Source organism: Salmo salar, chromosome ssa04 (genome assembly GCF_905237065.1).
Source record: "Salmo salar chromosome ssa04, Ssal_v3.1, whole genome shotgun sequence".
Lineage (NCBI taxonomy): Eukaryota > Metazoa > Chordata > Actinopteri > Salmoniformes > Salmonidae > Salmo > Salmo salar.
Genome location: NC_059445.1, coordinates 78,216,708 through 78,240,211, shown reverse-complemented (window position 1 = coordinate 78,240,211; position 23,504 = coordinate 78,216,708). Strand labels below are relative to the sequence as shown.

General features: G+C 41.6%; 1 protein-coding gene across 9 annotated transcripts in view; it reads left to right on the top strand.

Annotated features, from left to right (window-relative positions):
- Positions 1 to 2,878: 2,878 nt before the first annotated feature.
- The window catches only part of LOC106603875 (V-type proton ATPase subunit e 1), a 32,952-nt gene continuing 12,326 nt past the window's right edge, over positions 2,879 to 23,504 (top strand). The window contains exons 1-9 of one of the 9 annotated variants that reach the window (XM_014198084.2): positions 2,882 to 3,544; positions 3,794 to 3,841; positions 5,970 to 7,457; positions 14,199 to 14,260; positions 17,076 to 17,265; positions 18,641 to 18,766; positions 20,827 to 22,066; positions 22,693 to 22,887; positions 23,227 to 23,416. In XM_014198084.2, coding sequence (XP_014053559.1) covers positions 17,257 to 17,265; positions 18,641 to 18,766; positions 20,827 to 22,066; positions 22,693 to 22,887; positions 23,227 to 23,416 — 1,760 coding nt within the window. In that variant the 5' untranslated portion in view covers positions 2,882 to 3,544; positions 3,794 to 3,841; positions 5,970 to 7,457; positions 14,199 to 14,260; positions 17,076 to 17,256. Of the gene's footprint in view, positions 3,842 to 5,969; positions 7,458 to 14,198; positions 14,261 to 17,075; positions 17,266 to 18,640; positions 18,767 to 20,826; positions 22,067 to 22,692; positions 22,888 to 23,226; positions 23,417 to 23,504 lie in introns of those variants that run through there. The other 8 variants (XM_045717362.1, XM_014198081.2, XM_014198082.2 and 5 more) reach the window with 8 other exon arrangements.

Sequence of the window (23,504 nt, the reverse complement as noted above, 5' to 3'; positions counted from 1 at the left end):
CTAATCGCCCAACATCAGTGCCCGACCTCATTAATGCTCTAGTGGCTAAATGGAAGAAATTCCCCGTAGCAAGGGGGGACCAACTCCATATTAGGGCCTATAATTTTGAAATGAGATGTTTGATGAGCAGGTGTCCACATACGTTTGGCCATATATATATAGTACCAGTCAAAATGTTGGACACACCTACTCATTTCAAGGGTTTTTCTTTATTTTTACTATTTTCTACATTGTAGAATAATAATAGTGAAGACATCAAAACTATGAAATAACATATGGAATCATGTAGTAACCAAAAATGTGTTAAACTATTTAAAATACACTACCATTCAAAGGTTTATGGGTCACTTAGAAATGTCCTTGTTTTTGAATGAAAAGCACATTTTTGTCCAATAAAATAACATCAAATTGATCAGAAATACAGTGTAGACATTGTTAATGTTGTAAATTACTATTGTAGCTAAAAACAGCAGATTTTTTATGGAATATCTATTGCCACCCAGATGAGCTCAGTGCTGCCAAGAACATTGCTCTGCTGGCTTACCACCGCTGGAGCAGGCAGCTGGAGATGGTCGACCAGAAAGATCTGATGGACTAGATCAAGACTGAGCTGTCACACCCCACCCCCACAGGCTCAGACTCAGGGTAGCTGCAGGGGTTGTTTCTACGGAGTGGCTGCGATCTGACTTTTCTGGACCGCTCTTCCCAGGGGCTAAAGGTCCCGAAGCTTCTGCACGTTTCCGGATTCTCTACATACGCACAATCTCAGCTCTACTAGTAGAGAATAGGCTACTCTGGCGAATGGTGCTCTTTTAATAAAGTCTTATGTAGCAAAATTTGAACAATGGGAAAAGTAATTCTGCTTTCAAAGTTGATAAACTTGTAACCTCACTTTTGAGGAAATGGCCTTTGAATATTTCTGTACCTACTGGAGAGCTCTTCTTTGTCTACACCCATTCAGCATCGTTCACGCCTTCTTAAGCTTTAGCCCCACCCATCTCTTTAAGGGTTGATCCGAGCTTTCTGTCCTAACAACAACAACAACAGTCAAGCACCCAAGCTAACTGGCTAATATTGGCTAGCTTGCTAGCTACTTCCAGACACAAACGAGAGAACAGCTCACTGACCAATTTACTTGCCCTAGCAGAGCTGGTTAGGCTGTTTTCATGTTATCCAGAGTGTTGGTGGCAGCAACTGTGCTACTGGCAAAAATGTACGCTTTTTTGCCAACATTTACTGACACCGGCCATATTCAACGGGTGTTGAGTGTTCGTAAATTCATCAGTTATTTTGCTCTCAGAGTAGATAGCCAGAACGAATTTACCACCTAAGTCTATCAACAGTTGTAACAGTGACATTCTATTGAAATAATTACTTGCATTGTGGAGTCTTTTGTTAAGACATGTAGCTAGCTAGCTAGGTAAACAATGAACCATGATCCCAACTCATGACATTAATACCCTGCATGAATCTGCAGGTAGCTAACCAACCAGGTTCAATGTTAGCTAGCAAACATTAGGCTATAATTAGCAAAGCAAATGGTTCTGAGTTACGAATAATAAGATCATACACTTAACGTTGGCTAGCGAGCCAGCCAGCTAGCGTTAGCTAGCTAGCTAACAGTACACTTCAACTTGAAATGAAAACGACTTTCTGTCAATATTAGAAACGTGTAATATCTGAAAATGTAGCTAGCTAGACTATTTTACCCATGCTATGTAATCGGAGTAGATAGCCAGAGCGAATTTACCAGCTACGTCTATCAACAGTTGTCGCAGTGACATTCTATTGAAATAGTTTCTTGCATTATGGAGTCTTTTTTTAAGACATGTAGCTAGCTAGCTAGGTAAACAATGAACCATAATCCCAACTCATGACGTTACTACCCTGCATGAATCTGCAAATAACTAACAAACCAGGTTCAATATTAGCTAGATAACATTAGGCTATAACTGGCAAAGCAAATGGCTCTGATATACGAATAATAAGATCATACACGTAATGTTAGCTAGCGAGCCAGCCAGCTAACGTTAGCTAGCTAGCTAACAGTACACTAACTTGAAATGAAAATGACTTTCTGTCAAAATTAAAAACGTGTAATAACTTAAAATGAAGTTAGTTAGACTATCTTACCCGTATACATCGTGGATGGACTCTTCTCCCTGTCACGGATGCCATGGTTGCCCTTAGTTTGAAGATGTAATCCGGAGACAGGTGTTTTCTCCATCTCCTTAGCTATCATACTCTAATTCCCCTGTTTTCGAAACTCGGTCCTCCAGAAAGTGGAGAGCCACACTTTTGCATTTGTACTACGTGACACATTTTTTTTAAAGCGATGTTAAACTTCGATTAGCTATACATACCAGCTCAGACAGAAGCGGGCTATATGGCAGACCAATCCGAACTCATCTCTCGGCATGTCCAGCCCACTCATTATCTCCAGCCAATCATGGCTAGCGGGAAGGTTGCTCACTTTTTCATAATTTAACAATTTTATTCATATTTACAGATGGCATACAAGAGCTGGCATTTTACTCTCATGCGGCCTCAACTCAACAGTGCTTGCCACTAGGCAGAATATGTGCTTTGAAACAAAACACAGGTAGGCTACAGTTTGTTAACACTATCTGCCCTGAAATTCGCTCACTGTACATAATTTGAAACAACACTGTACATAACAAAGAAGATCTAAATGCATATTCCCATGAAACTAATTGAGATCAAATGGTTTGCATGCAGATGCTGCATGGATGTTTCACCTGTAAAACTTTAAGAATTATCTTTCACGATTGACAGTGGAAAATGTGTGAGGGGGTGACCACAAATAAATGTGTCCGTAAAGTAAAAGTAAAAATAAACACATGTGCAGAACATAATACAGATCTTTCCAGGGGCGGGACGGGGGCAGAACGCTGCGGTTACCTACGGATAAGTAGCCTCGGCCTTGTTTCTATGGAACCTTGCTGAAAGGTTGCCGGTAATAGGAAAGCTACGTAAACAGAAATGGTACAGTAGATCTGTCTTTAAACTATGGGCACCTTCGATAGATAATTAGCAGCAATAGTTTGGTGCTTCTGTTTTTCATCACTGGTTATTTGGACAAATCACGATTTCACAGCTTCGTTCGAATTTCGGAAGCGGAGGTCACATTCGGTCCGCATTCGGACTTGCCCGTAACTTGCAAACAGAGAGGGTGAAGCTCAAACGTAATACTTGTTACTGCATTAATTGTATTACGCACTTCTACAATGTATCAACAATAGGCTACATTATACATCGCGATTCTTGACGTAGGCGCTTCTTCATGTGACCTGACTTCCCGATGTGCTACTAAAGTTCTGTAGTTCTCATGGACTTCTCGTGAATTTAGTTTAATGTAGTAGGCATTAGACAGTAAACGGGTTTTAAATCAACATTCTTAAATCAACAAACAAATCATAAGACGCAACATGGCTTTTGCCATTCCTATGGTTATAGTTACGCTGTTTTGGGGATTTGTTGGAGGGGTGGTACCATGGTTTATTCCGAAGGGACCAAACAGAGGGTGAGTATTGCGGGGCAGAATTCATTTTCTACTGTGCAGGAAATGTGAAAGAGATGAGAATGAAAAATAATCCTGTCTGTCGGATTTTATTGTATAATATCGATATTATATCACAAAAAGTATGAAATGTATAAGCAAATTACGTTTTTGTTATGGCCCACTCTTTGATGGTGTGGCTTTAAACTTTAGAAAAATAACATGTTTATTCCATGGCATTACTGTATGAATGGCCATATCTGCTTCTCACAGGGTCGTCATTACCATGCTAGTATTGACTGCAGTTTGCTGCTACTTGTTGTAAGTATCACGATTTCTTTTTGTGTATCACGATGTTTTGCTATATAGCACAGGCTTCATTCAACTTGTTTGTTCTTTTATTTATTGACAGAGCAGTGTAGTCACGTGGGTCGCGCGTCAGCCAGGCTAGTGACCTATGAGCTAGCTAGTGACAAAGCACACATACCTACTTATTAACAACATTTAAGGAAGTTTATTTTGAAATTATTCATAAATATTATCCTGCCAACCCCTATATGAAGAAGTAAAAAATAAATAAAAAAAAAACATTCAAATTGTACTTTTTGTAATGACCACCCAGAAACAGTGTTGCATCTCTTTTGGCATTGTATTCATGTAAGGAATCTGTGGCAAGACATCAGTAGATTTATAACTGAACACATTTATGAAGATTTAACACTATTATGGAGAGATGTACTGCTTGGATTTTTTTTTTAACTTATGATAGAAATAAGTTGAAACAATTTTATGTAATTAATTTCATTATTCTTTTGGCCAAATGTCATATTCACAAACGTAATTTACAAACAAAACACCACATTTTCTTACTTTACAAAAATAAATGTAACTATATTTTAAGACAATTAAATACTCTGCCAACAAAAACCTGTTGTCATGCTGGAATGTGATATTGTACCCCCTAGCCCCGCCCCTAGCCCAAATGTCCTTTGTATATTCTTTATATATACTTGTGTTCCCCATGTACTTTTTGTATTGATTTGTTGTTAATCAATAAAAATAAAAAAATATTTAAAAAAATATACATTTAAAAAACATTGTGATAGGCATGCATATGTGCTATATTGTTCCACCGGTAGGGGGCAGTAAATACAAGGCATCGTGTGCCTTCATATGTTCCATAGCTCTGCCAAGAATGTGAAAGAAACAGAATAGCCTTTTGTATTTAAGTGTGTGAGAAACCAGTGTGATTCACACGAGGATCAAATTGGTGAACTTTGCCCTGAAAAACTGGGAGAAGTTGCAAGGAGCTCAATAAGCCACGTCTTTGTTACAAATCCACTATCTTTAATTGGGGATCTGTTCAAGTATTTATGAATCTTCTGTTCACTTTGTCTATTTAGTCTGTATTCACATTTTACAGACAGCACCACTTAAAGGGGCAATCTGCAGTTCAAACTATTTACAAAGCGGTCATTCCGCCACTGTTTCTGTAAACAGCTGAGGGACGGGGCTAGAGAAATGTAACCACTCAAATTAACAGACAGAGCTATGGATACAAGATATAAAAAGTATCGTTTTAATCATGTTTTGAGGCTATATATTGTTTGTTTACAATTACATTGTTTTTAAACAACAGAGGAAAACAAGCTTATTTTGGGTTCTGGGTTAGAAAGTTAAACAAAGCTCGTGAGGCAATTCTAAGTTATATTCTTCAAGAACCAATGGCTATATATCATCAATTTAAAAGTGGGGGAAAAAAGGATAGCAGATTCTCCCTTCAAACTATGTTGCCTAATGAAACCACTCTTGCCAGTTATTAGTGTTTAATGGATAAGGTAAGGGTCTCTGTGCTTCAGAACAAATACCAGAGAGTGGGCTATTACTTGCTGCCAAATATGACAGCTGGCCTGATTATAGCACAGTCAGATCCATCCAGGCGGACCCAGGAAACAGTCAAAACAAACAGCAAACAGTTACTTGGATTGTCTGCTGCATCTATTTACATAGCAACTCTTTTTGATAAATATTGAGCTTGTGGAGCAGCCTATGCCTGTGTGTTACTGAGCCTTTGTGTTAATGAACCAGCTGACGACAGTAGCTGGCCACAACATTGAAAGCAAATGTACAAAACAAGCAGAGTGCATTGTTTCCTCAGTAAAATTTGGGGAATTCATGATGGAGAGAGGTTTGCTGAACAACTCCTTTGTTCTCATTAAACTGTATTTCATTGATCAGTACATACTGTTATTGTATGTTGCATCATTCTTTTTTTTTACATCATTGGATCTAAAAAAACAAAAACAATCCACATTCTTGTTCAAATTAAAGATGAATTCAACACAAAGATGAGAAGAGTGCTTGAAGCAGATGAGAAGAGTGCATAATGAATATGCTAATTGTAAGGCCATCATAATGTTTTTTTTCTCTCGTCCCTGTTCTTTCACAGCTGGTTGATAGCCATTCTCTCCCAGATGAATCCACTGTTTGGACCTGCTTTGAGTAATGACACTATTTGGTATCTGCAATTCCACTGGCGCTGACTCTGCCCTCAATGACTGAGAAAGGCCCAGGAGGACCAAGGACAAAGGCATCATAAACCTGTCCATTTAGCTTCTTTTAAACTTTATATCTGACTCTTGGTTTACCTAAGATAATGGTCAAATCAAATTTATTTATATAGCCCTTCTTACATCAGCTGATATCTCAAAGTGCTGTACAGAAACCCAGCCTCCAAACAGCAAGCAATGCAGGTGTAGAAGCACGGTGGCTAATCATGGTAATAAATATACTGAAATAGCTTGCAAATGGAAGTCATGCTAGCCTGTAAATCAGTTAGCAACATCTAGGGAAGCTATATCTGTGAAGGAATTTGAAAATGAGGGGGCAAGTGGTTGAGATACACAAAGCATCATTGAGTGAAAGTGATTGTTTTATTTCTTACTGCTGAGTAATAGCCTCTTCTATTGATAGAGAGGGGGGGGGCTGGCATGTGGCCGGGGAGTGCAGGCAGATCTAAGTCCTCCAGACTTTCCCACAAGGCCCTGAGCTCAGACCCTCCCACCAATGGAATCCTTGGCTTTGTTAAAATGTATTTTATTAACCACACAGTTACTAAGTATTTTAAGTTAAATGCTCTTTGAATGTATGATATAGGATCTTCAGCGATGATTGGATTCACATTACCGTGCTCATCCTATCAGCTTTAAGTGTTTCTCAAAACTCATGTTGTCTTGTTTATTTGTCTGTTATAATTAATATTTGAAGGTGCCTCAAAATCCACTTTGTGATTTTGTTTTTGGACTGTATGTACATTTTTGGGGACACAATGTGCCCAAGCAATTTCTGTACAGGCAGTAATGTTGACTAAATGAGTTAACCTAGTCTGTATGTTCCATGTTTATCTTGCCCCGGGCACATTTTTCCCAACATAGTAACAATGTCAAATCACAGTACATAACATATAGCATTATGGCAGATCTAATCAAAGATGTTATTTATAATGTACAGTATAATATTTGTAAACCCTAATGACTTGAGTTTCATGCTTGCACCAAGCAAGTGTAGCCTAGAGCCTTTGGAAATATATAAGTGTCATTATTAAAGTATTTATATTACTTCCCTATTATAAAAATGTCTGGATAATTGTATTATAGCATCTGAGGTGTGTGCAATGCTCTGCATTGTGTGCAGTAGTATACTGTAATTTAGGTGCAATGTTTTGGGTCAATCTTAAAGCTTCAGTGCGATTGGTCAGTGAGGGACCACGTGACTACGTAGTCACGCGCTTACCAAGGAACCCGTCAGGAAGAAGAAAAACAAAACAAACGCAAGAGAAAGGCAGCGTGGACTCCATTGAAATTGCTTTGTTATTGCTCAGATAGGAATAAACACGAAGCGAAACACGACACAAAACGTTCATATGGGGTTTCTAAAGGTGAGCTGAACGTTTTAAAAACCATTTGCCAAACTTTGTGGATAATGTTGCTTCGTTGAATGCTTGTTATCTCTTGTCTTGGTTAGCTGGTTATATCGTGCGGCTGTGAGAGGGGCGGGACGGAGGCCATACTGGAGCTAGTTGGTAGGGAACAAGATTGAGCTATTTTCGCGTTAAATCCTGCTGAACTAAAACGGCTTACTTATTTGACAAACCATTTTTGTTGTATCACGACAACTGTAGATATGTGCGTGCACAATGTAGTTCCTTTCAATAGCTTGAATTTTTGTTTACGAAATTATTTTTATTTGCAAGATTGACATTTTGTGATATTTTTTTTGGGGGGGGGGGGTCATGCGGGTGTTGAAACAAGGTGCTGTGAATCAGGCATTACCCCATTAATGCTTTTTGGGTCAACTAAAATCAACATCCTCTTAGGGTACACGCCCCCACCCCCACCATGCTGCTACAGAGCTCGAGAAAAAGATCTAGAACATTCTAGGTAAATTGAGCAAAGAATAAAGACAGCATTTGACCGAGTTTGTTGACAAATTGGCATTTCGGGGATTGAAGGGCGTCAGCTAGTCGGGACGGTTGTCAATGTTTACTTTTGTTCAGTGTCACCGAGATATCCACGTCGTGTGTTTATAATATTGACTAACTAGATATGCGTGTTCCCTCAGTAACTTATGATAAGATGATTACATAGACCTCAGTAAAAATGATCTCCTATGCGAATTCTGCCTGTCAAGGGGTCATTTTGCATGTATTTAGTCAGCTATTTAGGCCACAAAAACAATCCTTTTAAATTGCTTGTTGTTTTCAGTCTCAACCTACAATGAAATCTCCTGCTATTGACAGCAAAGCCGACCATTCGTGCATATCTGGAGGCGGGCTATAACTGCGCTTTGACCAATAGGGCTGTTGGATTACGTGGGTGTTGGCCCAGGATAGTAGTACGTTAGTTTGACGTTGTACTTGTTTGTGTTGGGATCCATGTTGAGTCAGCCTCAAACTATTAATTCAGTTGATTAGTGATTGTATTTTTGTTGTTGTTGATTGCTCACTACAATCCTGTACTCTAATATATACATTTGGCCATGTCTCTTCCGAAAGTCAGATATTGCAGAGGTATTATGCTGTGTAGTTAACGTTAGATCGTCCATTCTCATCGCGTGTAATGCTAGACATCTAGTCCTCTATCTATGCTGAACCTAAAATATACACGCATGCAACAATTTCAAATATTTTACTAAGTTACCGTTCATATAAGGAAATCAGTCAATTGAAATAAATAAATGAGGCACTATTCTATGGATTTCACATGACTGGGCAGGGGTGCAGCCATGGGAGGGCATAGGCCCACCCACTGAGGAGTTTTTCCCCCACAAAAGGGCTTTATTTTCGACAGAAATACTGCTCAGTACACCCCCCACCCCCCGCAGATGAAGAGGCCGGATGTGGAGGTCCTGGGCTGTCGTGGTGACACGTGGTCTGCGGTGGTGAGGCTGGTTGGACATACTGCCAAATTCTCTAAAATGACAATAGAGGCAGCTTATGGTAGAGAAATGAACATTCAATTCTCCGGCAACCGCTCTGGTGGACATTCCTCAGTCAGCATGGCAATTGCAGGCACCCTCAAAACTTGAGACATCTGTGGCATTGTGTTCTGTGACAAAACTGCACATGCTGTTTAATTTGCTTCTTTATATGCCACACCTGTCAGGTGGATGGATTATCTTGGAAAAGGAGAAATGCTTAAATTGGTACACAACATTTCAGAGAAATAAGCTTTTTGTGTGTATGGAACATTTGGGATCTTATTTCAACTCATGAAACATAGGACCAACACTTTTATATGTTGCGTTTATATTTTTGTTAAGCGTAGTTTATAGGTGGTAGATCTGAAGACTTTTAGCCCATTTCTGCTGTAATTCTTTCCTACATGATCGATTTGCCCCTGTAAACTTAGGGGTGACCAGTGTTGCAAATTTGATGTGGAGTGCGCTGCATGCTGAGAATACCACACACATTCTTGTCTTGACTCTTTGCTCAACATGTCCTCAAAGCAAGGTTGTCATTACCAGCTGTGGTGGTTAGACCAGGAGGATATCCTTCAGAGTGCATGAAAGAAAGATGTCTGCCTCAGTGTATTGGTTAACTTTGTGATGATAATAACATGGTAATAACTGAGATAACAAAACGGACCTAAACATCCTTGTTACAGAAATTCAACAATAATCATGAAGCAGGTCATTTTGTATATTGGTAGTACAGTATCTCAAATGTTGCCAGCCTTGCAGACAAAATCAATGCAATTTAAAACATCTAGGCTATCTAGATGTACACTGAACTTTTAATGGTAAACAAACAACCCTTGAAGTTAGGACATTTCTCTGTATTGTCTCTCAGGCGTAGTCAGTTAATTATTATAAGGTTACTGGTACTGCATTTGCATCCAGGTTTGTTTTGGTATTGGCCCTAGACCTATAAATATGCTTGCATGATATTGATAGAATTTGCCCGGTAGTATAAGTTTGCATGACTCATCTTGCCATGTTTATAGCCTACTTTTCTATTGTAGTGGTAAAGAACATAGCTATTTCTGTGTGTAATTAATTAGCCAGTGGAGATGACAACAAATAATTCCTGCTACCACTACCAAATCGGCCTATCACACTTGAGATTATTATCTCTCTGTTATTATATTATAAAGCCCACACACGTGGCAAGGATTCAGTTCAGCATGGAAGCAGAGCTTTTTCTGTAGGACGCTACCTTCAATATTAGCAAATAATATGAAACCTGGATATGCTAGTGATAGCTTTTTTTGGTGTGCTGCAAAAGGGGCACAGGAGAGGTCCCTGTGTTTCTAAAATATACCTATGTTGGCCTTTACACCAATGTTTTTTTTAAATTATTTTGTTGGTGAAGCGTATCAGTTGGTGATGGGGTAGCAATTGATAAAGTAGAGTATCACAATATTATCTTTGACGATATTTATATACAATACCAGTCAAAAGTTTGGGCACCTACTCATTCCAGGGTTTTTCTTTATTTTTACTATTTTCTACATTGTAGAATAATAGTGAAGACATCAAAACTATGAAATAACACACATGGAATCATGTAGTAACCAAAAGTGTTAAACAAATCAAAATATGTTTTAGATTCCTCAAAGTAACCACCCTTTGCCTTGATGACAGCTTTGCACACACTTGGCATTCTCTCAACCAGCTTCACCTGGAATGCTTTTCTAACAGTCTTGAAGGAGTTCCCACATATACTGAGGATTTGTTGGCTGCTTTTCCTTCACTCTGCGGTCCAACTCATCCCAAACATCTCAATTGGGTTGAGGTCAGGGTGATTGTGGAGGCCAGGTCATCTGATACAGCACTCCACCACTCTCCTCCTTGGTCAAATAGCCCTTACACAGCCTGGATGTTATATGCCCTGTTGGAAAAACAAATGATAGTCCCACTTAGCGCAAACCAGATGGGATGGGGTATCACTGTAGAATGCTGTGGTAGCCATGCTGGTTAAGTATGCCTTGAATTCTAAATAAATCACTGACAGTGTCACCAGCAAAGCACCCCCACACCATCACACCACCTCCTCCATGCTTCACGGTGGGAACCACACATGCGGAGATCATCCGTTCACCTACTATGCGTCTCACAAAGACATGGCGGTTGGAAACAAAAATCTAAAATTTGGACTCATCAGACCAAAGGACAGACTAATATCCATTGCTCGTGTTTCTTGGCACAAGCAAGTGTTTTCTTATTATTGGTGTCCTTTTGGTAGTAGTTTCTTTGCAGCAATTTGACCAAGAAGGCCTGATTTCTATTATTGTGTGCATGTAACTGTACTCATTGTTGTCAGGGATCAGAGGAGTTGGGTTAAATGCGGAAGACACATTTCAGTTGTATGTATTCAGTTGTACAACTGACTAGGTATCCCCCTTTCATTGGTTGTAAAGATGTAGGTCCATTATATTTTCTACATACTTTAAATCTGGTTTAACCTCTATGGGCTAGGTGGGACGCTAGCGTGCCACCCGTGGTGCACTCCATCAACAGCAGGTGCATTTCAAGAGCGGCAAATTTGAATCCAAATAAATGTCAAAATTCAAATTTTTCAAACATACAACTATTTTACACCCTTTGAAAGATAAACATCTCCTTAATCTAACCACGTTTTACGATTTCAAAAAGGTTTTACGGCGAAAGCATAAATTTAGAGTATGTTAGGACAGTACATTTACAAGAGTTGTGTGTAATGTTTTGTCGATTCAAAGACAGCGTCACCAAAACCATAAAACCAGCTAAAATGATGCACTAACCTTTTACAATCTCCATCAGATGACACTCCTAGGACATTATGTTAGACAATGCATGCATTTTTAGTTCTATCAAGTTCATATTTATATCCAAAAACAGCGTTTTACTATGGCATTGATGTTGAGGAAATCGTTTCCCTCCAATAACCGGCAGTCAAGTCAGCGTCACAAATTAAATAATTAAAATTAGAAAACATTGGTAAAATATTATATTGTCATTTAAAGAATTATAGATTTACATCTCTTGAACGCAATCAACTTGCCAGATTTAAAAATAACCTTACTGGGAAATCACACTTTGCAATAATCTGAGCACTGCGCCCAGAAAAATACGCGTTGCAATACAGACTAGACGTCATGTTGGGGAGATCTAAAATCGAAAATACTATGTAAATAATCCATTACCTTTGATTCTCTTCATCAGATGTCACTTCCAGGTATCACAGGTCCATAACGAATGTAGTTTTGTTCAAAAAAGCTCATCATTTATGTCCAAAAATCTCTGTCTTGTTAGCACATGATCTAAGCCAGCCGGACTTCTCGTCATGAACGAGGGGAAAAAATATATTTCCGTTCGTTCAAACATGTCAAACGTTGTATAGCATAAATCATTAGGGCCTTTTTTAACCAGAACATGAATAATATTCAAGGTGGACGAATGCATACTCTTTTATAACGTATTGGAACGAGGGTACCCAACATGAACTCGCGCGCCAGGTGTCTAATGGGACATCATCGTTCCATGGCTCTTGTTCGGTCAGATCTCCCTCCAGAAGACTCAAAACACTTTGTAAAGGCTGGTGACATCTAGTGGAAGCAATAGGAAGTGCCAAAATATTCCTCAGCCCCTGTGCTTTTCAATGGGATAGGTTTAAAGGTAATACAACACATCAGGTATCCACTTCCTGTCAGAAAATGTCTCAGGGTTTTGCCTGCCAAATGAGTTCTGTTATACTCACAGACACCATTCAAACAGTTTTAGAAACTTTAGAGTGTTTTCTATCCATATATAATAAGTATATGCATATTCTAGTTACTGGGTAGGATTAGTAACCAGATTAAATCGGGTACATTTTTTTTATCCAGACGTGCAAATGCTGCCCCCTAGCCCTAACAGGTTAAGTTTACCCAGAACCCTCCCCCCACCCCTTTTAAATGGTCAATTTAGCCTCAATGTTTTTTGTGTGCTTGTGAGTGAGACCCTCCCACCCTGAAGTTTGTACAGGAGTATGACTGTCCCTTGTATCTGTCGTTCTTTCCCCACACGATCAGATTGTGAAGTGGGCTCATGTTTCCTAATGCCTGTGGCTTAATGCCTATGGCTTAATGCCTTTCCAATTGTGTTGAGACCTTTGAAGCCAGCTAATGCATAGTGAAGTTTAATGTCCGTCAGGAGCAGCTTGTGACATCCATTGTGACCAATGATATATACAAAAACTAGATCGCTGATGCTATTTATTGGCCAATGAGAGGCTTTGAAGCCACAGGTCGGCCATATTGGTAATCCTCAGCAGCAGTCCTCCAAAGGAAAGAATGGAATTACACAGTATTTCAATGAAATATTTCAAGGACAAAGTTACATGTACTTGTGTTTTTATTTTTTATTTTTTTACTTGCTATATTTTTGATTTGCATGTGTAGCTCACATAACACAATTTTAAAAAGGATGCTTTAAGGTGTCTGTGATTGAATAAACGTGGCAAAAACCAATGTCGACTTTAGTAAATGCATTTCTATAGCTTCCAAAGTGTTTTTTACAATGGTGGGGGAGTAGTAAAATGGATCAGCGATGGCTTCAGAACAGTGCTCCCTGTCTGTCATCTAGTGTATATATAAATAATTGATTGTGACCCATATGTCAGTGCCCCTGTTAAACTGACTTAACCTGTCTGCATAGCATACTGAAGAGCCCATTATGTTTTAGTCGTGATCTCCTATTTCAAAATCTTTCGCCAACAAGGCTAAGACATGTAGCCTGTCCTAATTTAGATGGACTACAGTGCTGTCAATTCCGGGTGTGGGGCGCACAGTTGTTTATGTCTGAAATCTGCAATTATTTATGCCTTCCTTTCATCTCCATATTCTGCCATCAACAGAAACCTATCATCAGAGAAATCTGACTAGGAAGTGTGGTCAATCGTAAGCGTAAGAGAGAGACCTACTCTGTAGCGTGCATTTTAGAAACTGTTGCAGTAAGGCATCACGCAGTATGTTTTTAATGTCCAGGGGGATGTTTCTGTGTAGAGAGGACAAAGATATTAAAATGGCAGAGTGCAGTAGCCAGGCTGGCAGGCAGTTTCTCATGGCGTCAGCACATTGCAGCAAGGGCTTCCCCACAGTGCCTCCAAAAACACAATCACCCTCATCTGAGTGGCTCTAACAGGTGGGTGTATTTTCAGGACCAGGACTGCACTCACAGCACATGGCCTTTTAAGACTCATCAACACATCCCACTTTTAAGGTGAGCTATGTGTAACCAGTAACATACTGACTAGGTATGTGTAACCAGTAACATACTGACTAGGTATGTGTAACCAGTAACATACTGACTAGGTATGTGTAACATACTGACTAGGTATGTGTAACATACTGACTAGGTATGCGTAACATACTGACTAGGTATGCGTAACATGCTGACTAGGTATGCGTAACATGCTGACTAGGTATGCGTAACATGCTGACTAGGTATGCGTAACATGCTGACTAGGTATGCGTAACATGCTGACTAGGTATGCGTAACATGCTGACTAGGTATGCGTAACATGCTGACTAGGTATGCGTAACATGCTGACTAGGTATGCGTAACATGCTGACTAGGTATGCGTAACATGCTGACTAGGTATGCGTAACATGCTGACTAGGTATGCGTAACCAGTAACATGCTGACTAGGTATGCGTAACCAGTAACATACTGACTAGGTATGCGTAACATGCTGACTAGGTATGTGTAACCAGTAACATACTGACTAGGTATGCGTAACCAGTAACATACTGACTAGGTATGCGTAACATACTGACTAGGTATGCGTAACATACTGACTAGGTATGCGTAACCAGTAACATACTGACTAGGTATATGTAACATACTGACTAGGTATGCTTAACCAGTAAAATACTGACTAGGTATGCGTAACATACTGACTAGGTATGCGTAACCAGTAAAATACTGACTAGGTATGCGTAACACACTGACTAGGTATGCGTAACCAGTAAAATACTGACTAGGTATGCGTAACACACTGACTAGGTATGCGTAACACACTGACTAGGTATGCGTAACACACTGACTAGGTATGCGTAACACACTGACTAGGTATGCGTAACACACTGACTAGGTATGCGTAACATACTGACTAGGTATGCGTAACATACTGACTAGGTATGCTTAACATACTGACTAGGTATGCTTAACCAGTAGCATACTGACTAGGTATGCGTAACCAGTAACACACTGACTAGGTATGCGTAACCAGTAACACACTGACTAGGTATGTGTAACCAGTAACATACTGACTAGGTATGCGTAACCAGTAACATACTGACTAGGTATGCGTAACCAGTAACATACTGACTAGGTATGCGTAACCAGTAACACACTGACTAGGTATGCGTAACCAGTAACACACTGACTAGGTATGCGTAACCAGTAACACACTGACTAGGTATGCGTAACACACTGACTAGGTATGCGTAACATACTGACTAGGTATGCTTAACATACTGACTAGGTATGCTTAACCAGTAACACACTGACTAGGTATGCGTAACCAGTAACACACTGACTAGGTATGTGTAACCAGTAACATACTGACTAGGTATGTGTAACCAGTAACATACTGACTAGGTATGCGTAACCAGTAACATACTGACTAGGTATGCGTAACCAGTAACACACTGACTAGGTATGCGTAACCAGTAACACACTGACTAGGTATGCGTAACATACTGACTAGGTATGCTTAACCAGTAGCATACTGACTTGGTATGCGTAACATACTGACTAGGTATGCTTAACCAGTAGCATACTGACTTGGTATGCGTAACATACTGACTAGGTATGCTTAACCAGTAGCATACTGACTTGGTATGCGTAACATACTGACTAGGTATGCGTAACCAGTAACATACTGACTAGGTATGTGTAACCAGTAACATACTGACTAGGTATGCGTAACATACTGACTAGGTATGCGTAACATACTGACTAGGTATGCGTAACCAGTAACATACTGACTAGGTATGCGTAACATACTGACTAGGTATGTGTAACATACTGACTAGGTATGTGTAACCAGTAACATACTGACTAGGTATGCGTAACATACTGACTAGGTATGCGTAACCAGTAACATACTGACTAGGTATGCGTAACATACTGACTAGGTATGCGTAACCAGTAACATACTGACTAGGTATGCGTAACTAGTTTCAGCCAGTGCTACTGCTCTGCTTTGCAGGCTATGCTGCCGTGTCTGTGTGTCTCTGTGTGATGCTGTGGCAGGCAGAGAGAAGAGGAGGTGGTGTTTTTCTGTTGGTGTTTTTCCTCTGCGGGCAAAAGCTGCTGTGTGAAAAGCAGACAGGGGTGATAAGAAGCTCATTTGACTGAGTTGGCAAACCAGGTGGAAAATGTCATCCGCCACTAGAGGAGCTGGGTTGTTTTGCTCTGTGTCACAGCTGGCTAGCACAGTGCCCTCCCTCCCCAGCATATTTCTCATGATTTGTTACGCAAACGGGGTCCAGCGACTCTGCTCCCTCTCTTTGTGACTCTTCGTTGGCAGCGGGGAATGATAGCTAGCTAGAGTCATTTTAAAAATAGCCTAGACACAGTGTTTATTCAATGCTCATTCTGTCTCGCATCAAACTAATCTGCTGCCTACAGGGAGGGCTCCCAGTGTATTTTCTGGATCTGAAATGCTGCAACCGGACAATGTCTGCAACTTTGCTCGGCTTCGACTATGTCTCTTTTACAAACATGGAAGCCCCCCCCCAGTTTTGCACTGAGTGTCACCAACACAGTCATGAGTTAAGATATATCACACTAGAGTTGATAGAAGTAGGCTATGTGTTCTGATTTAAATGAACAGCCGGTCTTGACAGTCGCTCTCAGAAGCCATGTTTGACGATCTGCACAGAATCTCAGCTTGCAGGCTAAGTGACAGTATTATGCGTTTGAGGCGTATAAGATCGTAGGCGGTGAAGTAGGGAAATGTGCAAACATATGTAATATCTTACTAATTGAACCCTTCCATTCCCCCTGTGTTCTCATCTCTCTCCAGACACAAGGCATCAGACGAGAACTAGACTTCCATGAGTTCACAGAGTTTTCCACAATAAAGAAGACTCTTTTTGTTACTTAACTCATAGATTTTTCTACTGTCGGTTGACATCATCCGAAGACGACTGGGACACGAGGTGGAGGAAAAATTCACAATAAGGAACAGAGATCGGTGCTCGGCGATGCCTCAGGTAATGGAAGGGAGGGTTCTTTAGAAGTGGTCCAGCTTTAGCCAGTTGTTTCTCCATAGTCTTGCAATTCACCAACTTCTGAAGCGAAAACAACTAGGTTGCTGGACAGTTAATGGACAGTCTGTAGCCTAAAACTGACAGACCTCAGTCTAGTTGCCCTGCAATTACACTGTGGATGATATAGCCACAGATGGAACAATGAGCCGGTTAGTTAGAAAACTCTTTGATACAGCTGTCAGTGGACAGACAGCCTATGGCGTTTTCCCACGTCCATGGGAACATTCCCCTTTTTATCCAGGCTGACACAACCCCACAATTGTTGTTTGTTCAGTGTTACTCTCCATGCTTAACTAAATGTTAAAGGGGCAATCTGCGGTTGGTGCATCCATTAATTTAAATTTTTTTAAATTTACTTTTAAGTTCATTTTATATATACCTATTGATTCTTACAGAATGTAACTTATAAATGCCTCGTGACCTTAGTTTAAAACAGATTGCCTCTTTAAACTACAACTATACTGAACAAAAATATAAACGCAACATGGAACAATTTCAAAGATTTAACTGAGTTACAGTTCATATAAGGAAATCAGTCAATTGAAATAAATAAATTAGGCCCTAATCTATGGATTTCACATGACAGGGTCACAGCCATGGGAGGGCATAGGCCCACCCACTTGGCAGCCAGGCCCAGCCAATCAGAATTCGTTTTTCCCCACAAAAGGTCTTTATTACAGACAGGAATACTCCTCAGCAACCCCACCCTCCCCCCTTAGACGATCCCTCAGGTGTGGAAGCCAGATGTAGAGGTCCTGCCTGTTGTGGTAAACATTCAATTAACATTCAATTCCCTGGCAACAGTCTGCGGTTGTGAGGCCGGTTTGACATACTGCCAAATTCTCTAAAATTACATTGGAGGCGGCTTTATGGTAGAGAAATTTAACATTCAATTCCCTGGCAACAGCTCTGGTGGACATTCCTGCAGTCAACATGCTAATTGCATGCTCCCTCAACTTGAGACATCTGTGGCATTGTGTTGTGTGACAGAACTGCACGTTTTAGCGTGGCCTTTTATTGTCCCCAGCACAAGGTTGATATGCCACACTTGTCAGGTGGATGGATTAACTTGGCAAATGAGAAATGCTCACTAACAGGGATGTAAACAGATTTGTGCACAAAATATGAGAGAAATATGCTTTTTGTGCATATGGAGCATTTTTGGGATATTTTACTTTTACATATTTTTGTTCAGTATAATTATCTCTGTTCACTCTGAAATGGAAAAGCAGTATTTAAACATGTTCTTCAGAATATTTTAACAGGACAACAGGAATTGCAACAGGTTGAATAGTTTGGAATGTTTATTTCCCCTTAGCCCGGCATCAGTGGAATGGATCTTCCCTTTGGGGATTTCTTTCAAAATTATACTTTTGCTGATCAGGCGCTGACCAGCACGGACCTGTTGGCGAGTAACACAGACCCAGACTTCATGTACGAACTGGTAAGTGTTCTCCGTGCAGAAGAGCCTCCGGCAGGATCACAGCTTAGAAAGAGTGATAGTAAAAAGCTTTGGCGCACCTTAAATTACATTTCGGGCAAAAAGGCAAACTCAGCTCCATCATTCATTGAATCAGATGGCTCATTCATTACAAAACCCACTGATGTTGCAACTACTTTTTCATTGGCAAGTTTAGCAAATTTAGGCATGACATGCCAGCAATAAACGCCGAACCTACACATCCAAGTATAACTAACCAAATTATTAGAGATGAGCGTTGTCATTTTGAATTCCGTAAAGTGAGTGTGGAAGAGGTGAATTTTTTTTTTGTTGTCTATCAACAATGACAAGCCACCAGGGTCTGACAACTTGGATTGAAAATTACTGAGGACGATATTGCCACTCCTATTTGCCATATTTTCAATCTAAGCCTACTAGAAAGTATGTGCCCTCCTGCCTGGAGGGAAGCAAAAGTCATTCCGCTACCCAAGAATTCCGCTGCCCCCTTTACCAACCCTTAGTAAACTTTTGGGAAAAATGGGGTTTGACCAGATACAATGCTATTATACAGTAAACAAATTGACAACAGACTTTTAGCACCCTTATAGGGGAGGACATTCAAAAGCACAGCGCTTACAGAAATTACTGCTATATTGTGGATAAAGAGTTACCTAACAGAACACAGAGGGATGTTCTTTAATGGAAGTCTCAAACATAATCCAGGTAGAGGTAGGAATTCCCCAGGGAAGCTGTCAAGGCCCCTTACTATTTTCAGTCTTTACTAACGACATGCCACTGGCTTTGAGTAAACTTGAGCAACTGAAATTACTGCAACACCTAACAAAGGGATGTAGTTATTTTCAGAATGGGTGGCAAGGAATGTAGTCCTAAATATTTAATTTAAAAGCATTGTATTTGGGACAAATCATTCACTAAACCCCAACAAAATCTTGCAATGAATAATGTGGAAATTGAGCTAGTTGAGGTAACTAAACTGCTTGGAGTAACACTAGATTGTAAACTGTCATGGTCAAAACATGTTGATACAACAGTAGCTAAAATGGGGAGAAGTCTGTCCATAATAAAGCGCTGCTCTGCCTTCTTAACAACACTATCAATAAGGCAGGTCCTTACGGCCGAGTTTTGTCTCACCTGGACTACTGTTCAGTCGTGTGGTCAGGTGCCACAAAGAGGGACTTATGAAAATTACAATTGGCTCAGAACATAGCAGCAAGGCTGGCCCTTGGATGTACACAGAGAGCTAATATTAATAATATGCATGTCAATCTCTCATGGCTCAAAGTGGAGGAGAGATTGACTTCATCACTTGTTTTTGTAAGAAATGTTGGCAAGCTGAATGCACCGAGCTGTCTGTTTAAACTACTAGCACAAGACATGCCACCAGAGGTCTCTTCACAATCCCCCAAGTCCAGAACATACTATGGGAGGCGCACAGTACTACATAGAAATCAAATTTGATTTGTCACATACACTTGAGCTGAAGTTATTGCAGGTGTAGTGAAATGCTTGTAAAATACTTGACTACATGGAATTCCACATCAGGTAACTGAAGCAAGCAGTAGAATCAGATAAAAAAAATAAAAACATAAAAATACACCTTATGGAACAGCGGGAACTGTGAAGAGATATACACACACACACAGGTACAGACACACGCATGCATACTTACACACACTAGCACACGTACATTGTAATATTGTTGTATGGTGATATTATACATTTTGTATGTAGTGGTGTAATAATGTTATATGATGTACTGTTTATCTTTTGTTTTATGTGTTATGTAAGTGCCTTAATGTGTTTGGACCCCAGGAAGAGTAGCTGCTGCCTTGGCAACAGCTAATGGGGATCCATAATAAATACACACAGAGAGGCAGGACAGGTGGTGTAGTAGAGAACACAACACGCTATAACAATACAATAAAAAAAATAACTTTATTTACACAGAAAATTGTTGATTGAAGATGGTTGCATACTTATCACAGGAAATAATGTGAATTCTATGCACTATTTTCATCTCTGTACTTTCTTTTCCTCCCCAGGACAGAGAAATGACTGCTTGCCTAAGTCCTAGAGTTGATCACTTCACGGTGGGGGACTGCAAGGAGATGGAGTGTGGGGAGCACCTCATGGAGCTGGTGGACAGCGACCCGGCCTACAGCTCGAACTTTGAGCAGTGGGATACGTACTGGGAGGACCTGACCAAGTACACTCGTTTCACCAGCTGTGACATCTGGGGCACCAAGGAGGCAGGCCTGGATGACTTCTCCAGCCCTTACCAAGATGAGGAGGTGATTGCCCGGACCCCCACCTTGGCTCAGCTCAACAGCGAGGACTCGCAGCCCCCTGTGTGTGACACACTCTACCACCCTGATCTGCTGATAGGGGGCCAGAAGCAGCACACCTCCCTCCACCCACTCTCCCTGAGCAAGAAGACAGCCGCCCGCCCGGGCACTTCCTCTTCCTGCTCCAACCTGGTCAAGAACCCCCTGGGCGACTTTGCCAAGGGTTCCCAGAAGGCCACCTGGCCTGTCCCCTCCAGCACAGAGACAATGTCCAAGGCCCAGGGAACCAGCAAGATGGCCACCCTGGGCTACCACTGCAATGACTACGTGCGCAAAGCAAAGGTTCGCATCAGCATGCCCCACCGGCCCCTAGTCGACATGCCCACGGCCTCCCATCAGGTTGAGGCCGAAAACCACTTCACGTACAGCAGCAAGCCCCCTGAGCTGGCCACCACATCTGGCTGTGCTGCCCCCGTGGCTGCTCCTGCTACTGCAGCCTCTGCCTCTGCCTCCGCCAGCACTCTGGCCTATGAGAAGACGGTAGAGCTGCCTCGCCGGGAGATGCCACCCGCCTCAGTGGGCACGTCTGGAGCTGTGCCCCCTATGCTCCACTACCCTGTAGCTGGGGCTGGGGCCAGTGAGACCCTGCTGACTGCCAGTGGGACTGACCCAGTCTCTGACAAGAAGAAGGAGGAGGAGCACAACTACTCCCTGTTCCTAACCCGAGCCAGGCTGGCCGGGAAAGCCCTCACTGAGGAGGAGGAGGAGGAGGAGGAAGAGGAGGAGGACGAAGAGGAGGAGGTGGGGGAGGACGAAGAGGATGCTGAGGGGGTGGAGCTGGATGAAGATCTCGATGAAGATCATGATGAGGGTTTTGGCAGCGAGCATGAGCTCTCTGAGAATGATGATGAGGAAGATGAGGAGGACGATGATTATGAGGGGGATAAAGATGATGACATGAGCGACGCCTTCTCCGAGCCAGGTAGCCATATATCAGGTAGACATTCACCTTTTTTGAGACCCACATTGGCCCCGAGGCCAAAATCCAAGCATGTCCCTTTATAGCAACCATTTTGTTTTTCCATGTGAAGTGAGGTTGGAGTCGCTGAAGGTGCTCTCTTCAGACCGGCAGTTTATTACAAATGTCAGCTCCCTGTATAGTAATGATTACTTAGAGTTCTGGATGGGAATATCTTTGTAGCTGCAGAGTCCCACAGAAAGGAAATATGTGATTGGTGAACTTATTCCCTGTTGGGAGTCCCTGGCCTGGCCCATTGTGGTCCAGTGAGTCAGCATTCTGGATTATAAATGGATCTTGAGAATGGGGTCATGTTTCTGCTTTGGGTGGGTGTTAGTGTGACCCTGGCCGTGCTCTGAGATGGAACAGTATAATCAAGGGTTTATTTAAGCTATTTTATATGTGGAAGGCTCTCTGATCAACTGACCCTCTGCCCTTTTCTCATCCTCGCTCTCTCCATCTTCATCTTTCTCTCCTTCTTAATCTCGCTCTCTCCATCTTCATCTCTCTACCCTCACCCTTATCTCCCTTGCTAATATTTTCTCTCTGGTCCTTCTTTCTCTCAATTGTCTCTCGCTCGCTCCCTGCCTCCCTGTTGTGATCAGGATGTGACAATGACGCGGTGGAGGACGTGAAGGGGCTGACGGCAGGGATCTCCAGGAAGAGGGGCAAGCGCCGCTACTTCTGGGAGTACAGCGAGCAGCTCACCCCCTCCAAGCAGGAATGCTTGCTCAAGCCGTCTGAGTGGGACAGGGAGACCCTGCCCAGCAACATGTACCAGAGGAATGGCCCACACCACGGTGAGACACACTTTATCATAAACACACACATCTAGTAAGTGGTCACATGTACAAGCACACACCACAAACTATCTATTGCACTACAATCATGTGAAGAAGTATGAATTCCCGCATTTACACATGCACTTGATGGAAGCCACACTCTTCATAGTTCATCGATTACATCTTACAGTACATTCTACCCTGATAATGTATGTAGGTTATAAATGTAACGTTGTTGGTCCATTATTTATAGTGTACATTTTGGGGTTTTGAGATACAAATGTGTCTTGACTGTCCCTGCTGACTAAGGGACATGTCTCAGTGGTTAACTGGCTCGGTGGTCGGCTGTGTGAACAGGGAAGTACACTCTGAAGAAGTCTCGGCGGACAGATGTGGAGGACTTGACCCCTAACCCTCGCAAGCTGCTGCAGATCGGGAACGAGCTGCGTAAGCTCAACAAAGTGATCAGTGATCTGACCCCGGTCAGCGAGCTGCCCCTCACAGCCCGCCCACGCTCCCGCAAGGAGAAGAACAAACTGGCATCCAGGTACTGGATACTCACCTTGAAACCTTGTTCAACTCTTGTTCTCCAGAACCTTCTCTTTCTGCTTTGTTACAGTCAACTTTGATACACG